General features: G+C 36.5%; 2 protein-coding genes and 1 pseudogene across 4 annotated transcripts in view; 2 read left to right on the forward strand and 1 right to left on the reverse strand.

Moving 5' to 3' along the window:
- The first annotated feature begins 212 nt into the window (after positions 1–212).
- LOC149019338 (histone H4-like) lies at positions 213–993 on the forward strand (annotated as a pseudogene).
- A 2,012-nt stretch (positions 994–3,005) lies between these two features.
- LOC149019339 (superoxide dismutase [Cu-Zn] 2) lies at positions 3,006–7,133 on the forward strand. Of its 3 annotated transcripts, XM_089153368.1 has the most exons (8): positions 3,010–3,157; positions 4,442–4,530; positions 5,084–5,185; positions 5,298–5,393; positions 5,590–5,621; positions 5,732–5,807; positions 6,606–6,659; positions 6,798–7,133. In XM_089153368.1, exons 2-8 carry the CDS (start codon positions 4,455–4,457, stop codon positions 6,818–6,820), a joined length of 459 nt encoding a protein of 152 aa, XP_089009494.1. In that variant the 5' UTR covers positions 3,010–3,157; positions 4,442–4,454; the 3' UTR covers positions 6,821–7,133. The 3 variants fall into 3 exon arrangements, with proteins under 3 accessions (XP_089009493.1, XP_089009492.1, XP_089009494.1); XM_089153367.1 differs by lacking the exon at positions 6,798–7,133 and having other exon boundaries at positions 3,006–3,212; positions 6,606–6,703; XM_089153366.1 differs by lacking the exon at positions 6,798–7,133 and having other exon boundaries at positions 3,008–3,157; positions 6,606–6,703.
- Positions 7,134–8,755: 1,622 nt separating this feature from the next.
- The window catches only part of DEG2 (DEGP protease 2), a 61,351-nt gene continuing 42,676 nt past the window's right edge, over positions 8,756–27,430 (reverse strand). The window contains exons 12-21 of the mRNA XM_089153369.1: positions 24,218–24,297; positions 19,991–20,047; positions 12,773–12,876; positions 11,837–11,924; positions 11,636–11,721; positions 10,263–10,287; positions 10,081–10,152; positions 9,827–9,877; positions 9,685–9,745; positions 8,756–9,605 (exon numbers count right to left, since the gene is read on the reverse strand). Coding sequence (XP_089009495.1) covers positions 9,361–9,605; positions 9,685–9,745; positions 9,827–9,877; positions 10,081–10,152; positions 10,263–10,287; positions 11,636–11,721; positions 11,837–11,924; positions 12,773–12,876; positions 19,991–20,047; positions 24,218–24,297 — 869 coding nt within the window. The 3' untranslated portion in view covers positions 8,756–9,360. The remainder of the gene's footprint in view (positions 9,606–9,684; positions 9,746–9,826; positions 9,878–10,080; positions 10,153–10,262; positions 10,288–11,635; positions 11,722–11,836; positions 11,925–12,772; positions 12,877–19,990; positions 20,048–24,217; positions 24,298–27,430) is intronic.

The raw sequence follows: 27,430 nt of genomic DNA on the forward strand, positions 1-27,430 counted from the left end.
ATGAATTATTATACCTTTGAATATAAAATCAAATAGTGATTTAAAGTTTCTTAATTTATAAAATCAAACCTTTATTTACTCAACTCTCAAATTCCTATTGTTTTGTCTGAATTCTTCTTGATTTTGACAGGGATGAAATTGACGATGTTCTCCGACATACCTACCGTTTGGATTTACCATATGGGATTTAAAGCCCAAAATATTCTTATTAAACCTCCATTTTATTCACCAAAGCTCAGAAGCTAAACTAGGGTTTGGGCCTGAAAAAAGCATTCGAAGATGTCTGGTCATGGTAAGGGCGGTAAGGGTTTAGGCAAAGGAGGAGCAAAGCATCATAGAAAGGTGTTGCGAGATAACATTCAGGTTTAGGCAAAGCCTGCGATTCGTCATCTTGCTAGGAGAGGTGAAGTTAAGAGGATTAGTGGTCTTATCTATGAAGAGACAAGAGCTGTTCTCAAGATCTTTTTGGAAAATATCATTCGCGATGCCGTGACTTATACAGAGCATGCAAGGAGGAAGACGGTGACGGCAATGGATGTTGTCTATGCACTAAAGAGACAGGGGAGGACACTTTATGGATTCGGCGGTTAAGACATTTGTTTTGGTCTTTCTACTGCATTGTTTTCTTCTTCCCCTAAAATCATTGTTCACTGTAGATTTCAATTGTGTTTGAACCTGAATTTTGTTATGATTAGTTCTGTTGTTAGATGGAGCATACGTTTAAGTTTTCATTTATTGGACGTTGTCATATAGACTCCAGCAAACCTAACACATATTTGAAAATCGATAGTTTGTCTGAAAACCCTAGAATGTGAATTTTCTGATTCAGAACTGAAGTAATCGAGATCTTTTCTCCGTCAATTTTAATGTTTATGCACACACTGGCCAATTCTCGATCCGTTTCACCGATTTCAGTAAGTGTTGACTGTGAATCGATTTATATCCTTATAAATCTAATACGAATCAATTCCATCACTGTCAAAACGGTAGGTCTCCCAGGAACATCGTCAATTCCATCACCTCCAAAATCGACAAGGATTCAGAGAAAACAAGAGGGATTTGAGAGTCGAGTAAATAAGGGGTTCATTTTATAAATTAAAAAAATTTAAATCCTTAAAATGTAAAAATAAAAAATAGTTTTTAGGAGTGAATACCCGCTATTTGATTTTATATTCAAAGGTATAATAATTCATAAAGTTACAATATGGAAATACTCCCTCTTTTAATTTTCACCGTTGGATTTAATTGTGAAGACATGATGCAAATCTTACGGTAGAATAGACATAAGGGTATTTTGGTTAGAAAAATCATAATTTGTCCTTAATTGATCTTATTGGATACCTTAGGAGAAGTAGATATAAAGTGTCCATTTATTTGGATTAAAAATGACATAGATCAAACCTCAGGGTCCAGATGAAAATTACCAAAATTCATTCAAGAAAGTATGATGGCAAGATATCTGAATTATACAATTGAGAAAATAAAGGGATGGATGCCACTTCGTCTTGGAGGCATAAAACATCACTCTTTGCGCCAAAGAGTCAACTTTCGTTTAGTTTCTTCTCCACTATGACAAGCTAACATCCAAGTGATGATCTCTCCACACATAAATTATTTTTTTCTTTCATTCTATCGCACATCTTTTTCATAAGTTGCATGTAAAATGAAAGAAATAAAGAATAAAGCTGATTTATAAATAAAAAAGAAAACTATTATGTGACTATGAATATATAGAATTTAATCTAATTAAAAATTCTAATTTAAAAAAAAATTCTTATCTAATGAATTTAATTTTAAAATAAAGTAAAATTTAATAATCACACTACAAATTTTTTATATATTTAGTTAGTTACACCATTGTTAATCAAGTTAAATAATTAAATTATAGAACGACTTTAGCGAGTCAAGATTCTCTCCTCTATTCATAAGGTCAGAGGAGATTGTGCATTTCTTTATACCTTTCTACCATAAGTTCAAGTGCGGAGGCTTGAAGAACATTGTTTTTGAGTGTGATTCATATTCCCTGTGCAATGGCATTGAAAATCATTTTCTTTCTCTTTAGTTGGATGCCTGTCATGTGGTGGAGGATGTAAGAAGATTGCTCTCTTCTGAACTTTTTTGGTCGGTTCAATTTGTTTTTAGGTGGGCTAATTCTGTAGCCGATTCCCTAGCTAGGAAGACCCTGTCCATGGCAAGTAGGACTGTCTGGTCTGTTTCCGTTTCTTGGCTTCTTGAAGTTTGTACTCAGGATGTCTCGGGTTTTTCTTGCCCTTCTGCTAATTAAAAGTCTGTTTACCCAAAAAAAAAAAAAGTTCAAGGGTCCATTTTTACATACTGACAAAACAAACCAGAGCTAAGTTTTCCTTTTAAATATATATGATAAAAAGATGTGAAGGGAGCATGCGAGGAGCCTAACTTGCATGCTACGTCGTGCTGTGTACGGTGGAGATTGACATGAGAGTCGAGATTTTGATTGCTTGCTTTGCATAAGTAGTTCAAAGCAATTTTTGTAAAACGAGTAATCGAGATCGAAATCTCGACTTTCAATCTCCACCGTACACAATTTCACAAGTGAGGGTAGAATACGGTTGTCCATTGTCCAGAAAGATATTAAATGGATTCGATGTTAGTTAGGGGGCAAGACTGTCATTTTAAAGTAGACAAGGTTGTTTATAATTTAAATTAGGACCACAAAATGCATTTGATAGGTTAAAGGGTATAAATTACCTGTGAATGTACCACTATACCCCCCGAATGCTCATGATAACGCCCGTTAGAGGTGTGGGGAGCGTGTGCACTGTACGACCCGACAGTTTCGTGAACCTAAAATCAAACAGAAATCGCGAGTCTTTGTCAGGAATCACCATAAAAATTTGTGTAAATTATACAATAGGTCAGGGCTTACGGTAATACCGTGGATCAATGTCTACCACCCAGTCAACCAGCCACGTCATGTCTCGATATATTTTTTTCGTTTTTACCGAAACGTCACGAGGCGGAGTTGGTGGAGGAGAAGACCTCACGTTGGTTCTTTCCATCGCAGAGCTTCTCTATTAAACTCCACTCCACCAGGACTGAGAGAGTGTGTTTTTCTCTTGTTGAATTCTCTTTCTCTTTCGCTCTTTCTCTCTTTTCTCTGTCGAAGGGGTGTTCTGAGGTGAAACATTGCTTCTCTTCCTTTTTCTGATTCGATTTCTTTTCTTAATAATCTTGTAAGTTTTAATAGCTGATTTGACTTTATAAACCGCGATCGATTTCCGATCCTATGTTTTGCTGGAATAGAATTTCATCTTTTTGTTTTCATTTGTGCTGTTTCTGTTTGTCCTTTTCCACTCTTATTTCGTTTTTTTACGACTTAATTCTCTTGTAATCGTGAATATGGTGGTATAGATTGTGATCGCTTTTCTGATAGGTAAGATTTTTGGTTTGGGTTGGTTCTTTTCGAAGAAAATTTGATCTTGAGCTTTCGTTACTGATCTTCTTATTATTGTCTTTCTTTCTCTACCGCTTCTTTCATTAGCTACCAATGAGGTTAATCTTTTGCTTGCTTCCAAAGTTTTGGAATATTAATATATGTTTTCATTGTTAAATGCTTCCGTCTCGTATGGTCTGGGCTTAATGATGGTGGGCTTTGCTTGGACTGCTGATCCGTCTGTCTGTGTGTGTGTTGGGGGGGGGGGGGTATTTGCAGCTTTTATGGATCTAAGGAACTCAAAGTGCTTCCAATTTTGTATCAGGGTTGACTGGTTTACTTTACAAGTTCATGTTTATATTGACAATCTTTGGGTTTGATGTTCCTGGATGATACAAGGGTAGCCATTATTGATTTCATCCATTCTATTTCCGCTGGATATTTAGCGTTCGTTAGTATGATTCCTACCTTTTGTTGATGATGCTAATACTCTTGCTTTCTTTTAAAAAAAATTTCGTTAGTATGATTCCTAGTTTTTTTTCTTGGGTATTAAGTTGTAGTTAGTTTCACTTGCTCTGACTATTTCTGTCGTCATTAATCTTGAAATGAAATACTTTTTGCAATCACTGGGAGCTTCACTAGTTCATTCCAATTGAGATGTCCCCTTTTTGGTAAATTTCCCTTAGGATTTTTGCTTTTACATTCCACGCCTAATCTTCAAGCACAATCAAAAGAAAATCTGGGAATGATGGATGTTTTTAATATGAGATTCTGGAATAAAGAAATCTTTGTTGCCATTTACTCTGCTCTCACACACTCTCTCTTTCTCTCAAACACACACATACACAAATGAATATGCATGCTTAAACATTGGGTTTTATGAGTTATTAACATCTGTTGAATGAAATCTGTCCTTGTTTTATGGATCCCTTCCCTTACTCGTTTTCTACGTCAATTCTAATCTTCTTTCACCTAAATTTCACCTCATTTATCCTTATTTTTCTAATTGAGGATTTTTCTATTTAATAGATCACATTGAAGAATGGTGAAGGCTGTTGTCGTTCTTAACAGCAGTGAAGGTGTCAGTGGCACCATCCACTTTACCCAGGAAGGAGATGGTAGGGCAGTTTATACTTTAACATATAGATGAATATTAGTTAGAATATTGTTGAATGATTATAACTATCTTTCAGTGTTGTTGAAATGCCCAGGGAAGCTTAGCAAATTGTGTAGTTGTAGTGTAGGCAACTCCCACATTACCAATGTTGCTTAATGAAATGAACTTCAGCATCATACTCTTTGAAGAAACCTTGTCTTGGTTAATTCGTGCATCTCCAATAACATATTCTGTATTGTGTAGAAACTGACGAAGTTTAGGACTCCTTCTAGTATATAAGTTTCTTATTATTTACGTTCTTGTGTCTGAAAAGGATAAAAGTACATGTATTGCATGAAGCATACTTATGTCATGGTTAAGCAGTAAAATAACTAGATTTAACAAATATCTCGTATAATCAGCTGGTCAGCCAAGATGGCCACCTAGGCATACTCTTAGGTACTTGCTAAGACCTTTCTTAGGCTTATGTAGTTGTGTTGCGAAGGTGCATTGCTTTGATTATTAAATTCTTTCAAAACTGAGTTCATGCTGACTTGGTTTTCTCTTTCTTTCAGGTCCAACTGCAGTAACTGGAACAATCTCAGGTCTTAAACCTGGACTTCATGGTTTCCATGTCCATGCGCTTGGGGACACAACAAATGGCTGCATGTCAACTGGTATTGTTAACTATGCGAGGAACTTATTCTTTATATTTCTTATCCAACAGAAAAGGACCAGATGTGATATTCACACTAAATTGTTTCTAATTGTTTCTTGTTTGATTTGCAGGGCCACATTTTAATCCACAGAGCAAAGAGCATGGTGCTCCCACTGACGAGAACCGTCATGCTGGTGATCTGGGAAATATTGTTGTTGGTGAAGATGGTATGCCTTCTTTAGTTTGCCCTAAAGTATGAAAAAATGAACTGCCGTTTTAGCTTCACCATTGTTCACTGTCTCCTTTTCTCTGGGTGGGGGTTTGGGGTGCAGTAGTATAACATAAGTTCCTGGGCAAGATAGATTATTTCATGAGATTTCATTCACCACGTGATGGAATTGTATGGACTCTTATGTGTTTCAGGTACTGTGACTGTCAACCTTTCTGATTCACAGGTGATCTTTTACTTTTGTCTTGTTCTTCATTAAAAAAATAATAAAATATCTCAAGTGTTTAATTTGTGTTTCAATTGGTTCTTGTTCTCAATGTTTGTTTATGCTTGTAGATTCCTCTCACTGGGCCAAACTCAATTGTTGGAAGGGCCGTTGTTGTCCATGCTGATCCTGATGACCTTGGAAAGGGTAATTTTCAATTTTCTTTCCTATAATTGTAGTTTCCAATTTCTGTTTGAAATATATTTTGTATGCTTTCTTTAGTCAGTGCATGAATTGAAACTCAAGTTTCTGATCATGTATATTTTTCAGAAGGGTGGTATGACCCTGAAAATTATCATGAAGTTTCAATGTGAGTGTGCTGTATAACGTAGTGGTAGCTTTTGCTCTAGAGCTTTGTGTAATCCTGCCTCTTGTGCTTAACAGTGGAGTATGTCAAGATGCTAATTATCTGATGATGAGCTAGTAGGACAATGTATCTGAGAATATTCAGTTGATGCTGACAAGCATTTGATTTGTTTTCATCTGTCACTGAAGATTGTTTGCTTGATTGAACAGCGACAGTGACTTTGTAGAATTTTACACTAGATACACTTTCTGCTCTATAAAATATTGGACCTTGGCTCTATGAATGAGGTTATCTTTTGCTATATATGGTCACAAGTTCTCCTGTCTCAAAAGGGTTGCAATATACTAATACCACTATTGGATTGGGTGAAATTGTTGGCACTGAACATTCTATTTGTTGCTGCCTGAGTAGTAATAGTGTTAGTATTGGGGGAAGTAACACTAGAAGTAATCATAAATATCTCAACCCAGGGAACTTCATTGGATCTTTTAGAGATTTTATTTCAATTCCATCCTAGATATAGCTTAAAATGGAGATGACTTCATGGTTATCATAAATATTTTTAATTTTTGGTCCATATTCAATACAATAATGGAATTGCAATGATAAGTTCTCTTTATCATTATTATTTTCTTCAGGTGGACATCAACTCAGCAGATCCACTGGGAATGCTGGTGGAAGAATTGCCTGTGGTAAGGACAGCATACCCTCAGCTTTGTAACTCAATTATGGTGCTAAACTTTCATAGAGGAAACCATTTTTTGAACTATATTTGCTCCTGAAACTCATTTGGTACTAATTAGTAATTACTGTGATAAACTTTTTTGTAGGTGTTATTGGTCTCCAAGGTTGATTTGCGGATTGTTACAATGTACCAAGAAAATGTCTCCTTTTGAGATGGCAAGATTATTGTGAAGAAGACACTTAGAATAAAGTAGTGAACAATCATTTTAATCAGTGTTTATTCTTTCATTTGGTGTGTTCAAAAATTGTAATTTTCGTGTTTCATCCACTGTTGTTTTAGGGTTCTTCTCTTTAATAGCAATTCTATGAATTGTGATGTCACCCCTTCGTACAAAAAAATTTCAAGATTTGAGAGTGAAATTTAATTTTTAAAAAATTATAATAATAACCTTTATTGTTTCTACAGGATCCAGTCATGGTTGTTGAAGGTGATTTCAATTTCCTCCCAAGGATAGGTTAGAATGACCTTGAATCTCACGTACTAGATTGAGAATCTGGATCATCACCCCCGACGGGGAGCACTCTGTGCTCCCCGACGGGTTTTCCACCACAAAAGAGGTGGGCCCCACCACTGAAAATGTAAAAAAAAAAAAAAAAAAACCCCTCCCATTACCACCCTTGGGCCCCCCTGTTTTTTGTGGTGGTAACCCGTTTGGGGAGCACTTTCGCAGATCTGGACTCCTAGATTGATTGCCTGGAAATGGGATTGGACTTGGCTGGTCTTGATCCGAATCGACCAATCTTACTCTATCCAATTTGGATCCCCGGACCTTGCTATGATCTGAGTTTCGTAGACCTAGTTGACCTGTAAATGGATTGGATTTGGTTGAGATACACCAATATCCAAATTAGAATCCGGCAGAAATTTAGAGAACGCATCCAATTTCGAATCCGAAATTTTATCTAATATGCGATAGTAATTCAATTTGATAAACTATCCCATTACCAATTGCCGGTTTTTAAATCCAATTATCATTCCTTTTCAGAGAAAAAAACGTTGAATACCTTCCTCTATTTAGGGTAATTTTTTATCCGGTTACTGATAAGCAATCATTCAAATTTGAATCCGGTTGCTTAGTAGACGGATACAAATATTCTTGTCATAAAAATTCCAGATACAGACTCCCTTCAACAAATACGAATCTGAATTCGGAGGCGGATTTTGGCTATCCAATTACAAGTCTACCTTCGGCTTAAACAGAAATATAGCTGATCTCTGCCCCCCCCCCCCTCTATGTGGGGTGTGTTCAATAGTATTAAGGATAAATCTGGAAAATCAACCAACATCCTAGCCGCCACTTCATCTCAAGCATATGCGGCTAGGATTGCTTCCAAGAGTTCCATCGCTGTTAGAAGTTCCACAACTAATCAAACTTCGAAGAGTTCTACTGTTGTTAGAAGTTCCACAGCTGATCATACTTCCAAGAGTTCTACTGATTTTAGAAGTCCCACAATTGAACAAACACCAGTTATTACATACAAGAAGAACTCTACAATTGGTACTCACAAAGACACTAGGCAACCCAAAAGAGATACTGATTGATACAAACTCCTAATCAATATTTTATGTAATCTAAAACACTAGAGTCCTAGCACCACAACCACAAAACTCCTAAAACTATAAAGAGAAGGACTCCAAGAACACTATGAAGAGGGACTCTGTTTCTATATAAAGCTATATACCAATTCATTGTAAATTAATGTAATTATTAATTTATGTGCTCTTTCATACGCACACTCAGACTCTCTCTCTCCTCAACGTCTCTCTCTCTTGCTTTCTTTAACCATTATTATCTTCAACAAATAGAAATTCTCATCCTAGAGTTTTCTTTTACATGCCTATTCAGATAGTTAACATAAAAAAGGTTCTGTTGTGTTTACTGGATTTGTACATGATTGATATGGCATCTAAGCTTCTCTGGGCACTAGGAGTCAAATTGGGATCCTCTACTCTTAATTGCTGATGTTTTTCCCACCAGACATTTTGGAAGGGGATTTTATGCTGCTTTATTATTTAAAAATTTTTATTTGCAGACACATTTGTACATTATTTAGGGGAAGAATCAAAGCACATAATGGAGATGATCCATGGACGCCAAGAGTTTCAATAATTTAGATTCTAAGACGCTATTTTAAGTTATAAAAGTAAAGAGACACGCCTTCATTATTTTGGGGAAAGCAGCAACTTGACTTTTATAAGACAACTTCCATAATTTTCTTACATAAAGCTGACAGAAAGCTTCACAGCCAGCCCAGACATAGCACCAGGATTTATCCATTCCCATCTGACTTTCCTACATTGGGAAGATATGAATTTAGAGGAATCAATGATGTCTACCAGTTTAATGTTATGAACTGCAGTAAGAAACGAATGCATTTTAATAATTGCACTTGAAATCTGAAGGACTTCTGTTGATTGTTGACTCAAAAAACTGCCTTCAAGGAGCTGCCACCATCATGTGCCGTGGATTCATTTGCCGATCCGATGGATTACAGTAAGAAATAACCAAAGATGAATAATGCAACTCACACTGGCACAGTGGGTGATTCAAATCTTGTCGTTGTATCTGTTTCTCTGAAGATTGAACTTTGCCGTGAAATGACTTCCCCTTAAAGCAAACTAATTTGGCTAAAAAACATGTTCAATTCTTATGCCCAAAGAAGTCCTTCGGATCCAATTTCCAAATTTGAGACTGGAGTGCTGCTAATGTCAAGATTCATTGCTTGGTCACATTCCAATGAATCAATATATGGTTCCAAAAGATCTGAAGACCTCTCAGAGGGAATCCCATAACCCTTGAGAATGCAAGGAGTGGCTAAAGCAGCAGCCTCCCGTTCCAGGACCACAAGGAAGTTATCTTCAAACTCAAAGACATAATACTTATCCTTGCATGCTAGGCAACAGCATAGAGACAATAGTGAATATCAATTATCAAAGAAAAATCAGACAAGAAATAGGTTATCGGTGCTTACAGTCAACAAGATGTGCCAAGTGTTGTATGTTTTTTATTGGAGTCCCATTGAATTTTAAAACCTGAAATTCATTCCTTGTGTTATTCTTCTTCACTACATCAATTGCGTAATAAGTAACTCACAGTGGGAATTTAGAACTTGCCTGCTGGTTGTCCATATCTTCATACCCAATGTTCGCTTCATTTGCTAACACCTATGCAGGAAGGGGGAAAACAAGCAATGAATATTACTGGGAGGATAAACCAGCAATTTGAAAAACCCTATGCAGAACACAAAGGAATAGAATGATTCCCACCAACGCACAACCAATAAGGAGAAGCAGAGAAAGATTCAATCACATGGAAGCCCATAAATATCTTAGAGAAATATAGATTTTTCAAGGTGTTGTCCACTAACTTGTGAGAGGATTACTATCTGTTCTCCTTTGAACTTGGCCATTGAGTACCGTGCCTTCACCAATAGTTTCAACTGACCAGCAAAAGTAAAAGCAAAATCACCAATCAATAAATACAAAATGCCAATTTGTCGATTAACACCTTTAAAGAAGGTGAAGGTTTTCTGTACTGTTTACTACTTACCCCTATTGTATCTTCACATTCCTCACTGTTTAACAAAACAAGTTGGTTAGAAATATTGTTGTGACAAACCATGGATCTGTAACTAGTAACTGAACAGGAAAAAAGAAGAGGAGAAGAATAAGAGGTGGGCGAGAGGTGTGTTAGAAAGTAGTGTCATGAGGTCTCAAAGTCCCCAACTGTTCCAATATATAACAACATGATTACAACATCCCAAAAAGGGAGTGTCCTAATCTAATTATATATGAAAAGAAAACTAAATAATAGCAATATTTAACACCTAACAATAGAAAAGGAAATATAACATTCATAAAAATACTGTTTACAAGTTACTGTTCACATAAACACTGTTCAAGAGAACACTGATGTGAACCATAGTTTGAGGTCTCGCCGTCATTTTTTCGTGACCTCAAGACAAGATACGAGGTGAAACCAAAATAGTTCAAAATCTCGGCCGAGATCTCAAACTAAGACCAAGATTTCAGTTGAACCACACCTTTAAAAATGCCTCCTCTTGGTCGAGATGAATTGAAATATCTCAATCTCAACTTGATCTTGACCTATCTCGACATAGCTTCTTTCTTGTCACTAGTTTTGGTGATTTCGCCATTTCTTTTGCCAAAAACTTGGCTGGATATCTACCTAGGTTGCATCAACAGGGCATTTGGCTCTCCTACAACAAAGATCTATTGATTTTGAATCAAATCTTGAAGCAAGGAGAGTGTTTTTCCCAAACTTGCCTCCTTGATTTCACTCTTGTAATCTCGTGGTGTAAATTATAAGTACACTAATGTTGCAATGTGAAATTTTGAATAATTAAACATCTTTGATGCATACTTTGACTTTAACTTTTATTTTCATTTATATCAAGTAATGGTTGTGTATTTTATAAGTCTGCATGTTCACTTTTCATTTATGTCAAGTAACAGTTGTGTGTTTCATGTTTTATTAGTCTGCATCACTACTTCAGCATATCGGTTTCAAAGTTAAGATCAAGTTGGCACCCATATATACACTTGTTTTCTCACAAATCTATGGCCACCTTAAGTAAGTAAAATACCAAATTTCAGCCCAAACTGAGCCTTAATACCCACCAAGACAGGCCCAAGTTTGCTCGAGTTGAGGTTGGACTTTTTACCAGATTTTCACCAAGATCTCCCAAGATCGCAATTTTTTGAGGGACTGAGATTGAGATCTCAAACCATGATGTGAACTTTAATTATTACTTCTACCTATTGCAACATAATGCCACTGTTTCTCTTGTATACATCTTTCCAATGCTATCAGTAATTGAAACCACAAAGTTAACACAGAATGCTATCATTACTTGAAACCACAAGGATAACAGACTGCTAAATGCCAAGATCAAGACATACTCAATAAGAGGTTCTGAGAGTGGCGTGAACACCAATCCAGCAATAATCAGATAAGAAGGTTGGCCTCCATCAATATGGAAAGGTACCTATAAGGCATTGCCAATATAACTAACATTTAGGCACAAGACTCAGATGGCAATATAATGAAGCAAAACGCTTACTACACCATTGACCAAAGTACAAAAGGTGCTGATGACATACCAAATGCACCCGTGGATTTAGGACTGTCTGAACTTTCATTAAAGTCCCGTTCCGAATAATACCAAGCTCTGCCACGTCGCCCATAAACCTGATCATTCAAACATAATGGATCCATGATACCATTTTATTTGATCTTCATATAAATGATAGAAATGAAAGTAAAGAAGCAAAATCACGTAAACTATCTACAAATTTGAACCAGGAACCAACAAAGTAGTAAAAGAAGAATCTAAATCATTATTACACTTCGAATGCACATTATAAAGGTGTAACTAGTTCTTCATACGAAAAATACATACTATAATCTGAGTGGATTATACAGTCATCCACATTGCACTATTCACCATTTTATCAAACCAAATTAAAATGTTAGTGAATTGAGGTGGTTTCTTCAAGGCAATTAGGTAGTTGCAAACTCAGTCAGCTGTCCCTTGATAATGCGCATGGCAATGACAAGTCTACCAAGAAGCTATTTGTTAATCCTCTAACTAACTGACAACTCTAGCATATGGTCCTCTTGAGCAAAATGGAATTTAGTGTAGTGTCATGAAACAATTAGAAATTTGGGTATGAAAACAAGATGCACTTTTTGCTCCAGCTGGGCCATTAAATGTCCAAGTTCTGACAAAGATAAATCAAGAAAATTAATCTAATTGATATTTTTAACAAATATAGTGTCTTTAGAAAAAATAAATAAATAAAGAGAGAGAGACATAGAGGGCATATGGGGCAGTAGTGCAACAGATCAATTACAGACAAGGATCAGATGAGGCAAGTTCAGGAAATGAAAGAAGTCATTTTCCACTATAGTAGTGTTTCAACAGTGTGCGGCTGAAATTTTGTGTAAATAATACTTCCTTACACAAAATCTAAATTAGCTAATACTTAAAATGTATTTACAATTTTACTTAGTCATACAGTTCATAGGAACTTTACTTTTGACTTATTAGGTAGCGAAATGCAATGCGTTCGGTTGATCGAAATGGCACAGTTCCTTCACTCCCCACATGAACATCATCAAAACTTACGATCACATCCCCCTGGAGAAGCACAATATGAACAAGAATTATTTTGGAAGTTTTACGATGAGATTACTCTGGATATTATGCAAACATCCACAAAAAGAATTAAAGAAGCCCAATGAAAATGTAAGACCAAAGGAGACAACCATATGGATTATTAAAACATCAAAAATGATAATTAGTAATAATACAAAAGAGCATCTCAGTGAAGAAGGCTCCCGCTAATTCAGGCATGCCCAAGTGTTGTTCATTTTTTGCCCCATCTACTATTACCAAGTACCAACCATATTTATCCGTGGCCAAGCCTTGGCGTAGCCGTTGTGCCAACCATATTTATCCATGGCCAAGCCTTGGCGTAGCCGTTGTGCTATTGTAACCTTGCTTGTGGGTTGAAATCTTGGAAAAAGTTTCTCATCTGAACTAGGGTTAAAGGCTGCATAGCCTTTGCCCCTTCAAGACCCTGCAGTAGTGGCCTCAAAGTAACTTCCTTTTTTCCCCTCAAGCCTTTTGTGAACGAATAACTATCCAATAGTCAAATAGAGATGAGTATATGAGAAGTTGTGTACATGATCCATGAGTACAGATCAACATCCAGATGTCAAGCTAAAAATTTCATTCTAGCCACTGGAGGATACACAGGTCGCTGTTGATGGGGTTGGCTGACCAAGCTCCTTAAGAGAACAGGGTGTTTTCCACCCAAAATTAATAATTACATAAGAACAAGTTATTCCTAGGGGGACAAAGGGCCTGTAAGGTTTGGCCAACCATTGTTCAATAATGAAGCCAAAGTCAACTACAGGCACATAGCTGGAGTAAGCACTCTGTAAAACAGATTTACCAGGGATATCTGGAGTAAATAGAAGTGAAGACCTTCAGAATGTTGGTCCATGATCACACATATGCATGACAAAACAAAGGTGTCTGCAGCATCTAAGCATTGCAGCCCTTCATTTTCATTCACTCCACCTTTCTAGTTTCTAGGACTTGCTGCTTTTGTTCATTATCCAATCAGTTGAAGTTTTTTACCATCTATATCATACAGAGAGTCTAAAACAGTCCTAAAAAAGTCTCAAAAAAATGATTATGGATATAATTCAGATGTCAATCAGATATTAGAATAATACTTCCACTTTGAGCTTTGCTTACTTGTCAAGTTATACCAATCTCATGAATCCCTTGACTGAAATAACCAACAGCAACAAGCCTTATCCCAACTCCCAACTAGGTAACAAGGTTCCTTGCCTTCCAATCAGCTCTCTTTGAGGCCATACTGATACTAGATACAAGACCTAAGCTATGAATACCCTTAATCATCACTTCTCCTAAGGTTATCTTGGGACTACCCCTAGATCTTCTAATTCCTTAAATCTCAATTAAATCACTTCTCTGTAGAGGGGTATTTAAAAGGCCCCTATTGAACGTGGTCGTGCCACCTCAATCAACTTTCTCGTAGTTTATCATTTATTGGAGCTACTACTGGACCAGCTCTAATTTGATCATTCCTTAACTTATCCTTCCTAGTTTTGCCACTCATCCATCTTAACATACTCATTTATGCTATACTGAGTTCATCTAAATGTTGTTTCTTAGCTGCCCAACACTCTGCACTATAGATCATAGCTGGTTGTAAGATGGTCCTATAAAATTTTTCTTTGAGCTTTAATGGAATACGTTGATACACATTCCTCGGACGCACCTCTCCACTTCATCCATCCTATTTTAAGTCTTTGGAAAACATCATCCAATGTATCACCTTTTTTATTTATGATTGAGCCAAGGTGTAACACATGCACCCCCCGAAACCCAGTCTAATGAGATAATCAATTGGTTCAACCCAATGAACCCTAAGTCAATGACTCTGAACCGGCAAGTGAACCACATGATACCTTAATTGAGGGAGTTAACAATAAATTATAATATCATGCTAGTGATTGTAGACCCGACACCAATGGTAATACCTTGGCCTCAATACAAGGACACCGACATACTTAAATTGTCAAGGAATCCAGATGTAATTAAATAAAAATCTAAAATAAAATTGGATCTAAATCCTTGATTGGACTGAAACACATTTCCATTTGCAAACCCCACATATGATGGAATTAGGCTGAACCCATAGGTGGAGAACTAATCGACTAAGAATTGGACCCACAAGTAGGTCTTACAGGAGAAATCAAGTTAGGCCACAAATCCATAATTAAAGCCCATTAATGATTTATAAAACCCACCAACAAGGAATTATACGATGTGTCTACATATATGCATGGATTTATGTCATACATAGTATATAATATCATATACACTGATAATTACATATATTAGTATTATGGGGTCGAGGGAAGGAAGTATGACACCTCACACCCTCCCATCACCCCCATTGACCTCACCATTCCATGCATAATTATATGTGGAGGGCAAGGGAATTGTAAGAATAAAGTAGAATAAATATAAAAAGGAACAAATAAGAGAGAGGAGAGAAAAAGTGGAAGAGGAAAGAGAGAGAGAGAGAGAGAGAGAGAGAGAGAGAGAGAGCTAAAGTAGAAGAGATTCTTGCAAGTGGAAATTCAAGAGATTCCGTAGTTTCTCGAGGTACTAATCAGATCGTGAGCAATCCCAGAGATGAGGGAACTAGAATAGCAGGTAAGTGAATTCTTACCCCTAATGTGTATATAATTGGGTAGAAATGAAACCTGAATGATGTATGACTTTATGCTTTTACGATTAGTTCAATGTTAAATAAATATAAATGTATAAAAGTAAAATAACAAGCTTATGTTCATGGCATAAAAATGTCATGACATGGTTATGTTTATAAGAAGGAAATGAAATGGTTAAGCTTATGAAATGGAATGTTATGATTATATAATGTAATGAAATGACATGATTATGTTAATGGAATGGCAATAACAATGTTATGTATATGGATTGGAAATGACACGGTTATGACATCATTATGGAATGGAAATGGCATGGTTATATTAATGGAATGGAAATGACATAGATATGTTTATGAGGTTGAAAATGACATGGTCATGTTAACATGAGTTAGGATCTCACCTACATGTTTGTCTATAGATGCACTAAATGAATGAAGGATAGGCTTACACGAAATCATAGAGGAAATTTAACAAGTACCTCCTGTGTGGCACTTGAAAGGCTAAAAGAGTGGAAGATGATAGTAGATGATGTAACACCAACTCCAAGTAAGACCAACTATGGAACAAAAGGGGAAAACCAACCGCAATAAAGGCAAAGAAATCTCAATCCTCCTTTGTATGACGGCAACATGTTTCGATACATCAAGAGGGCATACTCTTGCGACAAGATATGTTCCAAAGGAACAGAGATAAGGAAACCTTTAAGGATTGTTGGTGACAGAAAGATGTGGGTGAATGATCTTGAAGGTCTCAATCATCCTTAGTACGATGGTGGTTTGTTTCGGTACATGAAAGGAATGTTTATGCGATGGGATTGATTTCAGCATAAACCGAGACAAAGGAAGGAGTTTATGCAGAAAGGGGATCAACGGAAAGGTGAGGAATTGAAAGGTCTCAACCCTTTTAGTACGACGATGATTCGTTTCAATACAAGAAGGGAAGGTTTATGCAACGGAATCGATTCCATCATAAATCAAGACAAAAGAATTCATGCATGAAAGAAGAATAATGGAAAGACAAGAGTCATTGTATATACAAGCAGAAAAGGAAGTATGGAAGGGCATAGATACTCCATTATACACTCCCTAACAAGGTGCTATGTTGAACGAAAGGTCCACATTGAGGACCAGAGAATAAGAAAAAGGGAAAAAGAAAAGAAGCCTATGGGCAACTTTATTGGAAATACCTTAGTTGTGTTGTTTTCCATGTATTCTTTCATAAATTGAACTTTTTATCATAACTTATGCCTTTAATATGGTTCTTGCTACTATATGTATGGTTTAGGGATAATTTCATTTACTAAGCTAAAATGCTCATTAAAGTTATTGAATTGTCCATACACAGGTGCACATGAGAAAAGTACAAGGGTCGTCGTTTCAATGACTTCCAAAGCACCACTCTTTTGGTGAAAATAGGTCTTATGCAGTTATGTGACATTAGCAATATAATGTAATGTTAATGTATAAAATAATGTTTAGAATCTCCTTCTCATCAAGTTTCACTTCATTTGTCCAATCATGACCAAAGTTATTCACTAGATATTTCGTCTTTATTCTACTTAGTTTAAAGCTTTTTTATTATGAAGTTACTACCTATGATTATAACTTGGTATTAATCCTTCTTATATCTCATCTACCAAAATAATATCATCAACAAAAAGGATAGACAAAGGAACCTCATCTTGAACATCTTTGGTTAAATAATTCATTAGAAGTGCAAATAAAAAAATGGGCTTAAAGCTAATCCTTGATGTAACCCAACAGTAATTTTGAATTCACCACCTTATCCTCTTATTCTTACACTTGTCACTGAACCACCATGCATATCTTTAACTATGTCTATATATTTCCTTGCAACATTTATTTTCTCTAGTACTTGCCAAATTAACGCTCTATGTACTCTATTATAAGATTTTTCTAGGTCAATAAAGATTACATGAAGATCTTTCTTCACTCTCTATATTTTTTCATAAGTCTCCTATTTAAGCAAATAGGTTCCATTATAGATCGTCCCAACATAGAACTAAATTGGTTCTCTGTAATAGTGGTTTCTTGTCTCAAACGAGTTTCAATGACCCTCTCCCATAATTTTATAGTATGACTCATCAGTATTATACGTCTATAATTATTACAGTTTTGAACATTTCTATTTTTGTAAATTGGGACCGTGAGGCTTCTCTTACATTCATCTAGCATTTTTCTTATGTTTATAATCTTATTAGACAATTTGGTCAGCCAAACTAGAACCTAGGTTCCTAAGTTCTTCCATACTTCTATTGGAATTTCATCAAGACATTGTACTTTGCCTACTTTCATCCTCCTTTAAAGCTTCTTTTACTTCAAACATTGTAATTCTCTGTATACATGTTCACAAATTGGTGCCAAGGTGAATGGTGCAATCATTCCAGTCACAATTACATAATGTTCATTTAGTAGGCTAAAGGAAATAAAATTCTCATCTCTTATTGATGTCATCACGTACTAAAACTTTATGGTAATTCTTTGTATATATGTTCGCAAATTGGTGCCAAGGTGAATGGCTAGAGAAATAAAATTATCATCTCTTCTTGATGTAATCACGTACTAGAACTTTAACATCTTCACTGTTAATACACTAGCATATTCTAAATCTTGCCTCTTCATGGCTCTGATTTTAGTTGTCTTGTAAATAAAAATTTCCCCTTCCTTTGTATAGATCTTTATACTTCTTCTCCCTTTCTTTTCCCACAATTTTCTTAGCTTCATTTCTAGCCAAGTTATAGCTAGCTTTCTTACTCAAGGGCTACTTGAACCTCACCATCCCAACACCAAGTCTCTCAAAAGAACTGTATTTTCCTTTCAAGTTTTGATTCACCTATGACATCTTTTGCCACCTTCCTAATACACGAAGCCATATCAATCCACATCGTACTAGTTTACCCCTCAAATTCCCACTCTCCTTCTTTAACTAATTTGTTAGTGAAAGATACAAGCAACGTTTGTCTAAGTTCTACCACCTTATCCTAGGATAGTTAAACCTTTAATGAGTTTGTGGAGTAAGACACTAGTCTATGTTGTGTACTTAAGCTTTCATCGGTATTACCTTGCAATTCTTGCACAATAGTCTATCTAACCTTCTAGTTAGGAAGAAATCTATTTAATTTCTATAAGGTCCACTTTTTAAGGTAATTAAATGCTCCAATCTTTTTAAAGTATTTATGATAAATAGATCAAAAGCAATAGCAAAATCTAAAAAAGAAATCCTTTCCTGATTTCTCTCTCCAAAACCATATCCTCCATGTACACTTTCATAGCCTCTTTGATCTTCCCCTATATGTCCATTTAGATCACCCCCTATTTTAATATTTTCTCCTTGACAAATTCCTAGCACTAATCCAGCAACATGTTATCAAAAGTGTAACTTTAGACATTCATCTAAACCAACTTTAGATGTAATGCACTAATTATATTTATGATCGCTTTCTCCAGTAGAAGCTTGATAGCTATAATCTCATCGCCTAATCTTTTAACATCCACCACATCATTCTTTAAATCTTTATCCACTATTATGCCCAACCTACTTTTATTACTTTTATCCCTAGTGTACCAAAGTTTATAGTCATCAACTCCTTAACTTTTTTATCCCTCCATCAAGTCTCTTGAATGCAAGTTATGTTAATCCTCTTTTTACTCATAACATATGTTAATTCTAAGCTCTTACCTATCAAAGATTTCATGTTCCAAGATGCCAATTTGTTCCTACATTTCTAGACTAACTTCTTTATCCACACTCGTAAATATCCCAGGAACTCTTGCCTATTTATCACCGCATCTAGGAGCCTACGCGACCCATCGCTTGCAGGGGATGTCCTAGTTAACCCTTGCCGACTCATCACTACACCCTGGCCATAGTGTAGCATGTCACTTATTTTGTTGGGGAATGCCCTAGTATGGCATTTACCATGTAAGGTTGTAGAATCCATGTAAAAAGGGTTTGACTAGGTAATTTTTTCAGAGCTGACTGCCTACCTGTCACACTAACCCTCCCCCTTAACTGAAATAGCCAATCCATTTAAATGAAGCCACTATCCAACGAAAACAGCACTTTATTGGAAGAGATATCAAATGATGAACTGGGGTATTAGAAGGACTTAAAAGTCTAAATTGTTCCTCCTGTATCCCACCTTCATGAAGTAAGTATAATGAAGCACTGTGGCCATCATTTACAGTCGGATCTTGAATCTCCAAAGCCACTAACTTCAACCCTTTGTCTTTTCATCTCAGATTCTGTTTCCAAATTGTATAGAGACCATCTATTTAATACAAGTCTTCATAAAATGATCATGATCTGACATCAGATAGATTTACTAAGTCGTCAAGCAGTTGATTTATTTGGGTACCCTCATACAAAATAACAATTTCCTTCCAAGTGGTTGTGCTAACTGACTATTGTTGCTACTCAGAGATCCCGGATGTAGTTGAAAATAGTCAGCTTACCTCTTTCAAAACATTATTTGCATCCGAAGTGGGCTCAACTCTCCGTACCAGAACACCCTGAAGCAGAAGTCACAGCAACAATAAAATGATTAGGATGTTCAATAGGTACAGTGATTGACATCTCCATATGAATGTAGGAATAAGAAATTGCACAGAAGGCACTGCTTCCCAAAAAGAGAAAAAAAGAAGAAATTCACAATGTAGTCTAATACAGTTGTGCACTAACATAGAACTTCTTAGATTCTAGCAAAAGAAATCTTTGTGTTCACTTCTCAAGCACGCAACTCTTTCACCAAATAAATTAATCAGTTACTCACTTCATTATGACTTGGATAACAGATAAAAGGACATTCAAGCATAAATTATGAAGTTAAGAAATAATAAGTTAAAACACATAAAATAGCTATAATGCAGCTGACACCCCTGTAGTTTGACCATACATGTCCCACTTCACATTACGATCCTGTAACAGTCATCTTATTGTCCATGGCCTGTAACAACACATTGTGGGCATGTAGACAAGTGTGTCTGACCCTAAGTGCAGACATATTGATGACTGTTCGGGGTGACAAAATGAGGTATATTATAAAGTTGAGAGTAGTTCAAAGAGTATAGAGCACATACCCACAGCACGAGCCTACAACTGTCGGGTTTGGATAGGGAGAATGGGTCATAACATAAGCTACCTCACCCCTATTTTATGAAGAGGCTGTTTCCAGACTCAAACCCATGACCACATGGTCACAACCTCACTACGGAGTCACCTTACAATTGCACCAAGCCCCTCCCCTCTAGGTATACATGAGCATATGTATAAAGGGTATCGAGGAGTTTAAACTTTGCTTGGTTAAAAATTCAGCAAGTTGGATCAAATATGAGTTTCAAGTTAAGAGGTATCTAAATCAAAACATGAGCACATCTCAAGCATACTTGTAACCTGTTTAGTATTACACTATGAAAAGCAACAGAAAACATCTGAAGTTAAAAACAATACACACCATCTCAGAACATGGATTTGAGGACTGAGAATGAGTGCTACCCTTTTCAGAAAGATTAAGCCTCAGGTGGGGCTGTGTTGCTGTATGCTCTGGCGAAAGACCTCATGCTTAAAATCCATCTTGAATTTAAAGTTGTGCCAAGTTGTGCTGGCCAGCCCTTGTCATGTGGCTCATGCACTAGAGAAGAAAACCTGAGTATCTTTTCTTATGTAGGGTAGGGTGGGGTATGGGAAATGGCAAAAAAAGTAGTATTCTTTATTTCCAGGCTCCAAAAGGATGATAAGTATATCACAGTTCTACTGTATCCATAGTCTAAATTTTCAGTCAAAACCACCGAAAGTTCAGATTTTTTGCCACCCGAGACAAACCTTGGGGCCAAAATATTCTCCAAAATTTTGACCATCTCAGTTGAAATTTTGACCACATCTCAATCATCTTGACTCTTTTGACCATTTTGGTCCATCTTCATTCTTTAAATTACCTAGTTTGGACGAGATCCACATATTTCGACCTAAGATCCAACTTTTTGGCTTCAAATCCCTATTTCTCCCTCAATTCCCTAGACTCCTTTAGTCCTTTGTCATCAAGCATAAACTTTGTTGGATTATTGGGGAGTAAAGAAGTTAGGCATGTGTATTCATCCAAAACTTTGATTTCTTGATAGTTGATGCATCGAAAAATGTTTGTTTCCTTTCTAATCAATCTATGTTAAACATAGAAGCATGATCTATGGCTTTATGTTGTTAAACATTTTTTTGTGGAGTGCTTTTCTTTTTTGGCTTCAAAATTAATTTTCATATAATGTATTTTGAAAAAAAAAAAAAGAAAAGAGAAAAAAAAGAGATAATTATTGTTGCCCCTATACTATAGCTCTATTACTACCTTATCCCCTATATTTTTTTAAATTACTAATCCAATCTTTAACTTTGTCTACAATTACTAATGCCCCCTACTGTTAAGCTTCGTTAGTTAACTGATGACATGGCATCTTTCTATTTTTTTTAAAACTCCAAAAGAACTTTGCAATTATCTCATTATTTATTTACCATTTTGTCAAATTATAATATTACCCTTAGTTAAGTAATGGAAAAAATTAATCTTAGTTTTTTTTTTCCTTATGAAAAAAAGGGTCGTCTCCTCTTCCAGACAACTTGCATTCAACGACATGTTGAGCAGTTGAGCTGTTCTTCTCTCACTCTCTGTTGTGCACCGAATAAGAGAATTTTGGATTCATCCACCTAAGTCTTCTTGAAGCATCGAATGACAAGCTTGGGATTCCAAAAGAAAATCAGATGAGATTCCAAATAAAGTTTGAAGATGACGACACCATTAATGGTGGAGAAATATATTCTGGTGATAGCAATAACTTTGGGGAAAGTAATATTGCCATCTGCTTGTTTGATGTCCTTGATGGGTTCTAGGATTTCAAAGATTTCGACCATCAAATAGCCCAATACTGTACGCTTTCCTAGACCGAATTCTTCATGTAGTATTTTGTACTTCTCTGGTTAGTGAATTGATGCAAATAGAAGAAGATGAAAAAAGGGCAGGGTTAAAGAAAGAAAATACAGAACTAGGTAGCTGATTTTTAGCGGAAGTTTCTCTTTTTAATTTTTCAGTTTTTGTATAGGGGATGAGTTTTACATGTCAAGTCTTCTTGGGACCATTCCCCTTATAAGGTTAAACATAACCTCCAAATACCCTCCATCAGCGCTGCTCTGTTGAAGGTACTTTGCTTCACCATCTCTTCTTCATATCCACGCATCTATTGGTTCAAACCTCTCTCTCTCCCCACCCTCCCTCTCTTATTTTTGGTAAATCCCACCCTCACTCACTAGGCTATGTGTATCTTTTGTTTTGTTTGTTTCTCCGTTTTGCTTTTGCTTTTGAAAGTAGATTGTCACGTGGCTTCGGACATCTCACGGGGTTAATCAGTCCCTGGAGCTAGGGGCACCTCTTTGAGAGATCGGTATTGTGATTTGTGAGATAGCCGGGTTACTCGTATCACATTATACAGGGGGGGAAATTGAAATTAAAAGGAAGGGGGCAAATGGCTCCGTCGTTTGGTTTCTGGGAAAAAAAGCACCACCATGGAATGCCGGTGGTCGTGAAGATGGACAACCCTAATTGGTCTATACTAAAACGTTATGTTAAAATACTACTTTTCTTACAATTTACAACTCTTTGTATTTATTGAAACCTGACACACATCTCTCAACTACTAGGATATGACTAAGTACTTTTAGTTGCTTTTTTAATGAAACATACCTCTTCCACTGTGTAACTTATGCTTTAAATAGGGTGTATGCAAAAACCCAAGTCAAAAACCCATCAAAGCAGCACTGACCAGCCATCAAGATGTTCTGGGAAAAAATCCCAGGTTTCCACTGAGTTGGTCAAAATTTCGACCCCAACTCCGTTTTGCGGCTGGTCACAACCGGTGTCAAACTGAGATTTCAAAACTTGACTGTATCTAAACAACTGCTCACAATTAAAAACAAAATACAGACTTATCTAAGACATACAGCTGAGGGGCATACTTGTTAAAGTTGCGCTAAAGGGGAGAAAAATCCCTCCATGGGTTTCAACATGCTGTTGAACACACCATTGAGTACTGATTCATCAAAGGAAGGGAAAACATTTGGTACTGACAAAGTCAGCAAATAAATCATAGCCTAGTTTCAAAGCTCACACTGGTGTTTGCCTTTTCAGCTTCATATGCCAAGAGCTTGCAAGCTTTAGTAGGATTGTGAGCAGGCATGTTAATGTCTGAGAGCTTGAAGGTAGTAGATGAATAGGTTACAAGCACTAACAGTACCCATATACCCACATATTATGTGCCCCAGTCTCCTTTCCATGTTTTTCTTCGTCGATCATAAAAAAACCCAAGGCTTCTGTTGCTCCTCCATTCTCTGTACTTATCCAGCATTTTCACAAAAGAATCCTCTATCTGAATGTATGTCAGAACAGAGGCAGATACCCACCCTGCCCTTCTGAACCTCCATCCTTCATATCCCTTTCAAGTTTCAACCTCTCAGAAAGCTCATATACCAACAACATGATAGGTTAAAAAAACTATTCATGGAATCAGCAAAAATTGTTTTCTGCACGTTCAATAATAGTTCAATTACTGAAGTCAGATAAACAGGAAGAAAAAAAAAATACTTACAAGTTACAACTACAGATTTGACAAGAGCGTATCAAGATTGGCAGCCTTAAGATAGTGTACCTCATTAGATGGAACTTTCAAGCATGCACGGAGTGCTGGATTCTCCAACTTTTGCAGTAAGACTCCTAGGGAGGGGAATCCTGAAAGTTCATGTTTGCCATTACTCATGAAGCTGAAATGGAAAGAATACTACATTGATTCCTAGCTCATGAAACAGAAAGGGGAGAGGGAGAGAGAGAGATTTGATGGAATTAAGCTTTCTTAATGCATGAATGAGCCACTTCCCACATAACAATACTATGATTCTGTATCCAATCTTAAGATGACAAAGGCATTTCTAGATGTTTATGATTTAACGATAACAATGAATATAATATAAAAAAAAAAAGTAGACACTATGTTAGTCCTGCTTCCCCTCCCCCCTTCTTATTTGGTACAGAGATTTTACTAGAATTGTTTAAGAAAGGTAAAAGGCCACAAGCACCTCATCAACCCCACAACAATATCCACAAGCAAGCTAGAGATCTACCAACTCAGAATGAAGATTCAAATATTGCCAAACAAAAGGATTTCCCCACCTTTCTATTAAAGTTGCTACATAAAACAAATACAACTCAGAATAGACCCCACAAGCCACCCCCACAAAGGAGAAGATAAAGTGAAGAGATCGAAAAAGTACCCCTTGACCTCGTGAACAGAAGAAGAAAGAGCATCTGTGATTTTGCATATACCCTGGGGTCTATTTGTGATTTCTCATATATCCAAGAGTCTCTTTTGAGAGAGAAAAAAATTAATGGTGTTACTTACATTATGGACCCTATAACTCCCTAGATATGTTTGGGTGGTCTAGCTATTCCATTTTGCGACATTCAGTTGTTTTAAAAGGTGAAGACTTCAAGAACTACAAACATTTTTTTTGGCATGGCAACCACCGATGGTACTATTGCCTCCACTGCTCCAAATATTACCCCATTCTTCATCATTTTTCGATAAGATTTGATGGAACAAATTATTTAATTTGGTCTAGATCTGCCTACCTAACTATTATCGGAAGAGGACTTGTTGCACACATTACGGGTGCCACTATCGAATCTAACACCACAGGTGTTACATGATAAATGGATCTTGAATGACTCTCTTATTATGTCATTCCTTTTGAATTCCATGAATCCAAATATTGCCTGTGGATACCTATTATTTGATACTATAGCCCAAATCTGAAAGGCTACTACTAAAATATATGGACAGTTGGGGAATGATGAACAGGTTTATGAGCTATGGAAGAAGCTTCATGAGACTATCCAAAAGGAACTGACTGTGGCCCAATATTATGCTGAGTTGCAATCTCTTTGGCAGGAGTTAAATCATTATGGAGATTATCACCCCACTAATCCGAATGATGTGGCTACTTATAGGAAGCGTGTTGATAAGATTTGGGTATATGACTTCTTGGAAGGTTTATATGTGGAGTATGATTAGATAAGAGTGTAAGCATTGAGTCATTCTCCCTATCCTATACGAGAACAATTTTATACCATTGTTTAGTATGAGCAAAGTCGTTGATCCGCCATGCTTTATTGCTCTTATTGTGGAGAAATCAGCCTTACAGTCTGTTAGCACTAAATCTGATTCGACTAAGGAGATTGTCAAGTGTGAGCATTGTCACAAACCATTTCATACAAGGCCAATTGTTGGAAGCTCAAGGGAAGCCTGCTATTTTTTAGCAGAAAAGGGCACAAAGAAGGGGAAAACCGAAAGCTAATCTTTCTGAGACGGTTTCCATAACACCCTCTGCAGATGTTAGTTTTTCACATGAGGAGTTAACTACTCGGCGACGTATTCTGCAGTCTTCTATTGCCAATATAGCCTTTACTAGTGCTTCCTCCACTATCTATACCAACTCCTACCTTGCTACTTCAGGTAAAACTTTTATAGGCTTCCATGTTTCTTCAGTTTATTCTCTTTAGATCATTGGTACAGGAGCCACAAATCATATGACAGGTTCATCCTATTTTTTCTTACATTATTCTTTGACTTCTGGAAAAGATAAAGTTCGAATTATTGATGGCTCTTATTCTTCCATTGCTGAAAAAGGGACCATTCAACATTCTCCATCATTTTCTTTGTCTAAAGTTTTACATGTTCCCTCTTTCTCTACTAACTTGCTCTCAATCAGTAGTCTTATGCATGATTTGAATTGTAAAGTGACTTTTTCTCCATCTTACTGTGTCTTCTAGGATTTGGTAACGTGTAAGGAGATTGGATGTGGTAAATTAGACAATGGACTTTATCTACTCGAGTCGATTGAAGGATCTACATCTACTCTAGTTACATCTTCTAATCAGGTCCATTTTGGTAATATTAGACCTTCATCAGTGGCTTCGTAGGCTAGGTGACCCCCCTCTAGGAATTTTCAAGAAAGTATTTCCTAATTTAGTTTCTTCTTATAACAAGGATGAGTTTTTTTTTGTGAAGCTTGCACTTTTGCTAAGCAAACTCGTCCTACTTATTTGCCTTCTCTTCATAATAGAAAATCTATTCCTTTTGTGCTAGTTCATACTGATGTGTGGGGCCCTGCCGATGTGCGTTTATTACTTACCATAAATACTTTGTTACTTTTATTGATTGTCACTCTCATTCTACATGGATTTATCTTTTAAAACAAAAAATGAGTATCTTTTATTGATTGTCACTCTCGTTCTACATGGATTTATCTTTTAAAACAAAAAAAATTGAGGTTTTTCTATGTTTTTGTGATTTTCATAATATGATCAAGACTCAATTCAATGCCACTGTAAATATCCTTCGCAATGACAATGGCATAAAGTATATTGATGGTGAATTGTACAGATATCTCTCTGACTTTGGCATAATACACCAGACCAGTTGTGTTGATATGATTGCCCAAAATTGGGATGCCAAAATGAAGAACCATCATCTTTAAGAGATAGCTCATTCAATTATGATTGCTATGAATGCCCCTAACCAATACTGAAGTGATGCTATACTCACTTCCTCGTACCTTATGAATAGGATGCCCAGTAGGATACTTGGTTTTAAATGTCCTAATGGGATTCTCCATGTGCCTTTTCTTTTGTTATTCCCTCAAAGGTTTTTGGATGTGTGTGTTATGTTGCCAAAATCACAGCCCACCAGAGTAAGCTGGCTCCCTGCAGCCTACGTTGCATATTTCAGGGGTATTCTGCTACTCAGAAAGGGTACAAATGTTATGATCTTCCTTCCAAGAAAACTATTGTATCCATGGATGTAATT

This window comes from Hakea prostrata, chromosome 4 (assembly GCF_041222555.1).
Source record: "Hakea prostrata isolate BN-2017 chromosome 4, UWA_Hpros_2, whole genome shotgun sequence".
Taxonomy (NCBI): Eukaryota; Viridiplantae; Streptophyta; class Magnoliopsida; order Proteales; family Proteaceae; genus Hakea; species Hakea prostrata.